The following is a 10000-nucleotide window of genomic DNA, read 5'->3' as shown; positions in this document are numbered from 1 at the left end:
CACACCACACATCGGGACAACAAGGTCACAACTCCTCGATTTACATCCCGTACCTACTCACTGCTAGGTGAACAGGGGCTACACGTGAAAGGAGACACCCAAATATCTTCACCCGGCCGGGGAATCGAACCCCGGTCCTATGGCTTGTGAAGCCAGCGCTCTAACCACTGAGCTACCGGGCCGGTGTGTGTGTGTGTGTGTGTGTGTGTGTGTACGTAACACGGAAACCAGAGTGATTCAATATATACCTACAAAGTGTGAAACAAGTAGTCATTCGGGTTTTTTTTTTTTTCATTTTTATTTACTATATAATGATGACTTATATGTAGTGCTGTCCGTACTGTAGTCTTCATATCTTGCACACTCAATAGACTGGGCGGAAACTGTTCTGATTCTTAAGCGTGTCTCTCCTGATTCTAGGTAGATAGACATGAATTCCATGTCAACTATATGAGAGAAAACAACTCTCATTAAAATGTTTAGGTTCCGCACAGATAACTCTACAAAAGTCTACGGATACAGTATGTTTGATTTCAAATGAATACCTAGTGATTGTCACCAGGTGGCAGCACAATACATGTCTCCTCCGCTCACAAAAGGGTAATACAAAACATACCTATAGTGTCATTCTACAAATATAGAGATTCAATACGTCAATAAAATATATTTTTCTACATAATTCCTTCTAAGTAGTAATACAGACAAAATCAAATCCTATTCATGAACAAATGTATATAAGTTGATTTCCTCGTGAACTGGCATTGAGGCTTCTTTGGTCATCTTCACATTTCCAAAAAGTGCACCCTTGATCAGAAATGTATTGATCCAGTCGACAGTAAACATGAAGACAACATGTCTGTGTCACTTAACAGTCTAAACCACTCAGATCAACTTACTAGTAAATGGAAACAACAATCCTTAATAGAATAGGCAGCTCGAGTATCCCAGCGAGTGTTGCTGCCTAATCCAACCAGGGCTGGCCACCTTTTTAACTTAACAAACACATTGTTGGACAACAATTTCTGCTGCAATGTCCATGTCACTACGCCATGATGATGAGGAAAGCTTCATATATTCTTCTATCCTCACTCTACGTAGTCCTTTGATATGCTGGTCTGTGCTCAATTGTCTTAACGAGTCTTGATCTTGATCTTGACTTCGTTACGCACTGCGAAAGAGATGCTAAAATCCTCACGAAAATAACTATATCCATATATCACGAAATTATTGAGTATGCTGGGTCTAAGTTTTAACTTCTTTCATTCTCCAAATCAATAGATATTAGGCTTGTAATATGCTGAACTTAAGATATTGATAGCAGTATTACAAAATAATCACAAAAAAAATCTTTATTTTGACCAACTTCTCCCAAAATTATCCATACAGGATATTTAAAAGTAGATACAGGATGTCAATAGGATCATAATAATCAATGTTCCATGCATATGTACATGTGCACTGGCAGGGATTTACTTAAAAAAAAAGTAGTACAACAATATTTTAACTCATATCACTTAGGTACATATATCAATGGTGACATGTACTACCATGGATTATAAAGTTTAAAGTTAATTGTATTGCTAAAATGGATAAAGTAAATTTATACAGAAGATAAAATCAACCCAAATACCTAAAAATAATGAGGGCAATATTTAGCTCGTTTTGCCATATCTCTTGCTTTTCTGCTTGATGATTATTAAAAATGTTCGCTATACACAACGGACGGGAAGATTTTTTCCAGCATAACTTTTCTTCTACTTTCTTCTTTATATATTCAGTGTGTTTGTGTGTGTGAGACAGCTTGAAACACTCGTTATCTCCTCCTTACAGGGTTACCGTCTAGAATTATTTTTTTAATGATCTTTATTTCTCCTTTGCAATGTGTGTTTGTGTGTGTGTGTGTGTGTGTGTGTGTGTTTGTGTGTGTAATTCACTGTTTGATCTGCTGCAGTCTCTGACGAAACAGCCAGACGTTACCCTACGGAACGAGCTCAGAGCTCATTATTTCCGATCTTCGGATAGGCCTGAGACCAGGCACACACCACACACCGGGACAACAAGGTCACAACTTCTCGATTTACATCCGGTACCTACTCACTGCTAGGTGAACAGGGGCTACACGTGAAAGGAGACACCCACCCGGCCGGGGAATCGAACCCCGGTCCTCTGGCTTGTGAAGCCAGCGCTCTAACCACTGAGCTACCGGGCCGTGTGTGTTTCACTGTTTGATCTGCTGCAGTCTCTGACGAGACAGCCAGACGTTACCCTACGGAACGAGCTCAGAGCTCATTATTTCCGATCTTCGGATAGGCCTGAGACCAGGCACACACCACACACCGGGACAACAAGGTCACAACTCCTCGATTTACATCCCGTACCTACTCACTGCTAGGTGAACAGGGGCTACACGTGAAAGGAGACACCCAAATATCTCCACCCGGCCGGGGAATCGAACCCCGGTCCTCTGGCTTGTGAAGCCAGCGCTCTAACCACTGAGCTACCGGGCGTGTGTGTGTGTGTGTGTGTGTGTGTGTGTGTGTGTGTGTGTGTGTGTGTGTGTGCGCGTGAGTGTGCGTGTATGTGCACGTGCGCGCACATGTATAAAATTGAAAATTTTTCCAGACCATAGTCAACGACTCATTTCATTTCGAGTATTTAAGATAGTGGAGGGAAAAGGAGTTGATGTGTTAACTCTTGACTCTTGACTGTCTGTTTGTCTTTGTCTCCCCCACCCTCAATTCTTCCTTCTTACAATTTCCTTGCAATAATAAAAAAATGAAAAAAAGAGTAACTAAGCAGGATAGATCACGAATACAGTCATTATGGCCTGAAGAAGTGATGCAGATAAGTATGTAAGTCAAGGTTAGATCAACAACATGGTTTATCAGGCTGCAGTAACTAGACACCATGAGGTCGGCCAGCACCCAGCCGCCTCGAGCTGGGAGACGTCACCACCAGCTAAGAAAACGCTCTTGGAGCTCAGTTTGGGAGGCGAACAGTGTGAGCTAATGAATATAAGCATTCTGGTGACCCGTTGATTTATCTTTCTGACGTCAACTGGTGAATTGAGAAAAGATGAGGGTAGATCAGCAAGCACAAAACTAATTCTTTTTTTTTTTTTTTTTTTTTTACCTTTAAGGGAACTAACATTCAAGTGGGGTTTTTTTTTATCTATTGTTGCCCTTGGCCGGCTTCCCCTCTTGCATAAAGAAAAAAAAAATCCAATTTGAGTAGAGTTTCGTGACGGAAAACAATACACCTGCTCTGCTAGTCTGTTCATGTATTCCTATGATGTCAACTGGTAAATAGAGAAAAGATGAAGATATATAGATGACGGTGGATAAAAATAAATAAATAAATATATATATATATATATATATATATATATATATATATATATATATATATATATATATATATATATATATATATATATATATATATATATATATATATATATATATATATATATATATATATATATATATATATATATATATATATATATATATATATATATATATATATATATAGGATAATATTTAACCCCTCCTACTCGGGAACGTCGATTGACGTTCATCACGCAAGACTCGGGGCACGTCGATCGACGTTTGAGCGTTTTGGGCTATATTTTGGCTATTTTCTTCCCGTTTTCTTTGCTTGTGAGTTAGCAACACTCATCGGGAGCAGTGATGTTAATTGTACGACAATTATCGTATTTTTTTTTTTTATACCATGTGGGCTTTTCACGGGAATTTATGGGCTAAAGGGGATACTTTTTAGGGTACCTCCTATCTTAAAGCCCACCCGCTAGGAAACCGTTACCCCGAGTGAGGAAGCCCAACCTACACTCAGACCGTGGACAGGATTCGAACCCGTGCGCTTGGAGACCTCTAGGATACATAGGTAAGAATCGTACACCAATACACGATAATTGAGTGGCAAAGTATTATTATTATTTTTTTGTAATAAGGTACTGGAACAATTGTGTAAAGAAAAAAATATCGATGTCAACATTTCAGAGAGAGAGAGGGGCTGGGGACTGGGAAGGGGAGGAAAAAGGAGAGAGACGCTGTCAGTCACAGTCAGTGTCAAGTGACAAAATGATCTTATTAGTGTGACTCTTAGTGTTAGTATGGTGAAGGGCGAATTTTCCTTCTCTTATCATGTTCTATTTGACGTATAACGGTATGAAAAAACAAAACATTCTCATTATGTGGCAATAATGGGCAACAATAAATAAAGAAATAAATAATAACGGTTTTCCAGTGTAGGTTGTGTTGCGGAGAGTGATGGACTGACGGTTGACTGATACGTTGACCCCTTGGAGATACATGCACATTGACACTGTACGTAAGCTTTTATCAATATATAGTTTTCATATATATATATATATATATATATATATATATATATATATATATATATATATATATATATATATATATACACACACACACACACACCTTTGTGTAACCTTTGTATGTGTAGTATGTCATTTGCATATGAAAATGAATGAAAATTAATGAAATGTTCAATACAGTGTATAATGCAGTTCTGATGTGTGTATATTATTTTTCCTTTGGATGTACGATAATATTAGGCAAAATACGATAATTCTGGTGGTTCGGTACGACAATGTGGGCTAGAAAAGTTAACATCACTGATCGGGAGTAAACATGTGCTATAGGTCAGTGTGTCACGAACTTCCACGATGGATGGTGTCCGATTCTGTCACTTCTCCCGCGCGCCTTACTTCTACACCTCGGGTCTCTCGTCATGTTGCGGGGAGACAACTTTTGAATGAGAGTGGTATCGAAAGGGCATTGGAATCAACAGTTTCTACAATAATAGAAAGCGAAGATAGCGATGTTCTTGGCTCTGATACAGATATAGGAGGTTCAACCACTGGGGGGGAGGACATTCTACCACCATCACCAGAGAGAGAGAGAGAGAGGATACAAGAGACCCGTTTTGTATCGCTGTAGCCAAGGCCGTTGGCGCCGATCGGACGCAAAGCCACGTACACCGATTATACCACCTCATTCAACCTGTGATATTTTGGTTTGTTTTTATTTTTATTTTTTTATTTATTTATTTATTTTTTTTTTTTTGCATTGCAAAGAGAAAGAGTTTCTTGTGGGCAGAACACCATTTGTACTCACTCGTTTCTTGAATTTCCAATTGAAATCAGTATGTAAATAGAGGCTATTTTGTGCGTTTCTCGCCAAACTTCCCGAGTTAGCGCGAGCGAAAAACCAAACGTCCCCAAGTTTTAGGGATTAAGTTCAAAAGACACATGTTCTGCTACTCTGTTTTATTTACGTATCTATCTGACATCAATTTGTAAAAATGAAGAAAAGGTGGATTGATAAATAATTTAATAATTAAAGAAATAATGACAATAGTAATAATAGTAATAATAATAATAATAATAATAATAATAATAATAATAATAATAATAATAATAATAATAATAATAAATAACAAAAAAATAATAATAACCAGCAAAAATCATCAGTGTCCAGATTCGAGTAGCGTTCGAGAAAAAGATACACATTCTATTAGTCTGTCCGTATATCATTGTGATGTCAACTGGTAAATGAAGAAAAAGATGAAGATAGACAAGTTTAAGAAGATTCAGAGTAGACAAACATTCAGTCCCATAAGATCCAAGATTCAGAAGGGTGAATTTAAAGACGACATATATTCTACTCAGCTGTTCATCTCTCTCTCTCTCTCTCTCTCTCTCTCTCTCTCTCTCTCTCTCTCTCTCTCTCTCTCTCTCTCAATATTTATGTATACGAAGGCTGTGCATCCATAAACAGCATGACATTGATAAGATAAAAATATTCCCCAAGATTTTTTTTTTTTTTTTCAAGGCTGTGAGTATCATGATGCTAGAATTCTGGAGCAATCATAAATAAAGTCGAATAGTGGATGATGGTGAAAAGGAATTATTCATACCGTACATTGATAAGTTAAGTCAGAGGTTCAAGTTATACGCACAATAATCTTAGCTCATGATGTGGTAGCTTACAAGGTCGTTAGAGAACTTTAGATGAAGATAACATGAATTTGTGGATAAGGAAGATAAGTGGGAAGAGGCAGGAATGCTTTGTTTATACCGGGGATATCATGTACGTACGTGTGTCTCTGGTGGTTTCTTGCAGGTTGTGTGTTCTTATAGTGACGCTCGATAAGATTTAATGAAGTACAATGAGAGTTCAATTTCCGAAGCCCATGTTGATCTATTAGCATTTTCACCATCATTCGGTTCTATCATTTCATCATCGTCATCGTCATTATCGTCATCATGTGCAGCCTCTTCCATGTTCCTGAGATTAGGTTCTGTCTTCTGCCTACTCTATCCCACTGAACACACACACACACACACACACACACACACACTTAGCGGTAGCTCAGTGGTTAGAGCGCTGGCTTCACAAGCCAGAGGACCGGGGTTCGATTCCCCGGCCGGGTGGAGATATTTGGGTGTGTCTCCTTTCACGTGTAGCCCCTGTTCACCTAGCAGTGAGTAGGTACGGGATGTAAATCGAGGAGTTGTGACCTTGTTGTCCCGGTGTGTGGTGTGTGCCTGGTCTCAGACCTATCCCAAGATCGGAAATAATGAGCTCTGAGCTCGTTCCGTAGGGTAACGTCTGGCTGTCTCGTCAGAGACTGCAGCAGATCTAACAGTGAATTACACACACACACACACACACACACACTTCTACCTCCTCCCCACTGAACACTCTCTCTCTCTCTCTCTCTCTCTCTCTCTCTCTCTCTCTCTCAAGTAAGCAATCCATCCTCCCGTCTGTTCTTCAGCCTGCATCGTCTTCATCCATCACATCGATATTAACCACTCTTCTGCCTTCATGCTGTTCATTCTTTCTTTGAACCCCTTCAGTACCATGACGCAATTCCATAATAATTTTCCTTACAATTTGGTGGTTTAATACAGCTTCAGAAACTCATGTGGGGATTAAAATAGGAAAGACTGTGGCCATTAATCTTCTGACCCCCAAAGACCTTTACTAATGTCAATAAAATGGTCTAATCGTATACAAAATCTCAAGGTAAAAGTGTGTTCCAGCACAGTAGGGGTTAATAATATGTCCAACCCATTTCATTCTATTTCCTCGTATATATCCTTCGACTACTTCAAGGAAACATAAATCAAAGCTGTTCAATGCAATATGCATCAATTTACATTAAAAAAAATGTTGCTACATAAACTAAACAGTTAAGATATAAAATTAAGAGAAGATATTGTTTCCCCTTGTATAGCCAGATAAAAATAAAAAATTTTAGATGACTATGGAATAAATAAATGTTTAAGAAAGAGACATCATCATTGAGGAAGGATGATAGAAGTTTAGGAAGAGTTCGTGGTAATTAGTGTGAGGTTGACCAAGATGATAATGTTAAGTATTATGACGAGTATCCGCGCATGGCTCTACTTTAAACAAGACCTCCTTCTTCTGACCTATATTGTAACCAATGCTGCCTGACTATTTGGGTTGAATGAGAGAGAGAGAGAGAGAGAGAGAGAGAGAGAGAGAGAGAGAGAGAGAGAGAGAGAGAGAGAGAGAGAGAGAGAGAGAGAGAGAGAGAGAGAGAGAGAGAGAGAGAGAGAGTATGTCTTGGTAAAAATGATCGTAAAAATTATGATAATGACGATGATAATAACAAATAATAATAATAATAATAATAATAATAATAATAATAATAATAATAATAATAATAATAATAATAATAATAATAATAATAATAATGATAATGACAGGAATAGAGCAAAGTCTTTAGCATCATCTCTCTCTCTCTCTCTCTCTCTCTCTCTCTCTCTCTCTCTCTCTCTCTCTCTCTCTCTCTCTCTCTCTCTCTCTCTCCATCATTCATGAAGGATAACAAGAAACTGTTTTGTCCTCTTGTTGTCCTAGTGACCTCCTCCTCCTACTTCTCCTCCTTGACCGAGATATATAGATAAAAGGAGAGAATGATAGATGGAGAGAGAGAGAGAGAGAGAGAGAGAGAGAGAGAGAGAGAGAGAGAGAGAGAGAGAGAGAGAGAGAGAGAGAGAGAGAGAGAGAGAGAGAGAGAGAGAGAGAGAGAGAGAGAGAGAGAGTGTGTGTGTGTGTGTGTGTGTGTGTGTGTGTGTGTGTGTGTGTGTGTGTGTGTGTGTGTGTGTGTGTGTGTGTGTGTGTGTGTGTGTGTGTGTTAACAAACTGTGAGCGGAGAAGTACCCGGAGGAGAACGTGGCAGTAAATACGATTACACACACATTGTACAGTTTCGAGAAGAGATGTGATGAATTAATGGATGGTAATGATGGAATCTAAATTTAAAGTTCTCAGGAGCTGCCTTGTGTGGATCGATTGAAACCACGCGTTCTTCTTATTTACTCACGTTCTCTCTCTACAGGCGTCTAGACGAGATTCTATCAACGGGAGATAGCTCCTCACCTTCAGACAATGTACGATTGCTGGAAAGACTTGACAATTTGGAGGTAAGTACTATACTGTTCATGTAATCTCTTCTTAGTCACTAGTGGATGCATTTCTCCTATCTGTGACGAGCTTTTTCAAGAGGTAAATTTTAAGTTGCATCTCTTCTTATTTTATCAGGGTGACTAGTAGGAGATCGTAGATTAGGTGTGGGCAAATTATGGCCAGGCCGCATGCGGCCCGTCAAAGGAATTCATGCGGCCTGACAAATGTTAGTAAATTTGAAAAAGAAATTTAATGAATAACTCCAAATAGTATTGTGAGTACTTCATTTTCTTCCCGCAAGTGTGCACGTGCGTGTGAGAATGGCTTTTTCTTTAGAAGCCTTTAATTTTGTATTTTAAATATGAATGATTTTAAGTTAATTAATATAGTATGCGGCCCTATAGAAGATTGCGATTTCTTTTAATGTGGCCCTAGCACTGAAAAGTTTGCCCACCCCAGCCGTTGATGAATGACGCTCTCTCTCTCTCTCTCTCTCTCTCTCTCTCTCTCTCTCTCTCTCTCTCTCTCTCTCTCTCTCTTTCACACACACACACACACACTGTTTCATGATCAATATGATCAATTTCCATCTCTCAGTTAATTTAACTAGGCAACCAGATTCAGCATAAAATCACTGAAATAATGAGTTAGGGCTGCGTTGATCACTCATACACACAGTACGTATTTATGCAGTTCTCGAGTCACAACAAGCAACATGAAAGCACCAAACATACCCCACGCGGTCTTTCATAACATGATTTTCTCAACAGTTAAATAGATCAAGTAATTTCACATATTTTCCAGAGTATTTCATGAGGTTGTGGACTATTTCGCCTTTTTATGTAAGAGGGAAAATCGGCCAAGGGCAACGAAAAATGTGATTGAAAAAAAGAACGCCCACTGAGGTGCCGGTTCCCAAACAAGTTAAATAAAAATGTAATCAGAAGAGGACTCCAAGAATGGTATAGGAGTCATCATGACTAGGTATTGCTTTCTATCAGCAAACTATAAGGGAGCCGCCGTGGTACAGTGGAACCAGGCGTGCTTTGGGGTCCGAGGGGTCTCCAAGCGCACGGGTTCGAATCCTGTCCACGGTCCGAGTGTAGGTTGGGCTTCCTCATTCAGGGCAACGGTTTCCTAGAGGGTGGGCTTTGAGATAGGAGGTACCCTAAACAGTATCCCCTTTAGCCCATAAATTCCCGTGAAAAGCCCACATAGTATGAATAGGAAAAAAAAAAAAAAAAAATATGACTCTCTATCCACCTCCATATTATGAAACACTTCTAGCCGCATCTCCAACACTTTGAAAAGATGTTAAGTTACACGAGTTTCAAACGGTGTTTTTATGGCTTTGGTGACAGAGTAATATGGCTTCTACACTATATATATTAATAGGAAAAAGATAATCTCTAAAACCTTTAAAAATAATCGTGGTGAGGGAACAAAGCGTAGAGATGAAACGTTCCTAGTAATTCTATATGATTGTATTCTTTTCCAGCGAAAGC

General features: G+C 39.0%; 1 protein-coding gene across 6 annotated transcripts in view; it reads left to right on the top strand.

Annotated features, from left to right (window-relative positions):
* Window positions 1–10000, top strand: part of LOC123518145 (collectin-12-like) — a 28403-nt gene that overhangs the window by 7830 nt on the left and 10573 nt on the right. For all 6 annotated transcript variants that reach the window (XM_045278838.1, XM_045278841.1, XM_045278840.1 and 3 more), the window contains exons 3-4: window positions 8428–8512; window positions 9994–10000. The exon at window positions 9994–10000 is cut by the window's right edge and continues 125 nt beyond it. In XM_045278838.1, the coding sequence (XP_045134773.1) occupies window positions 8428–8512; window positions 9994–10000 (92 nt within the window). The remainder of the gene's footprint in view (window positions 1–8427; window positions 8513–9993) is intronic.

Source organism: Portunus trituberculatus, chromosome 43 (genome assembly GCF_017591435.1).
Source record: "Portunus trituberculatus isolate SZX2019 chromosome 43, ASM1759143v1, whole genome shotgun sequence".
Classification (NCBI taxonomy): domain Eukaryota; kingdom Metazoa; phylum Arthropoda; class Malacostraca; order Decapoda; family Portunidae; genus Portunus; species Portunus trituberculatus.
This window is presented reverse-complemented; position numbering and strand designations above follow the sequence as displayed.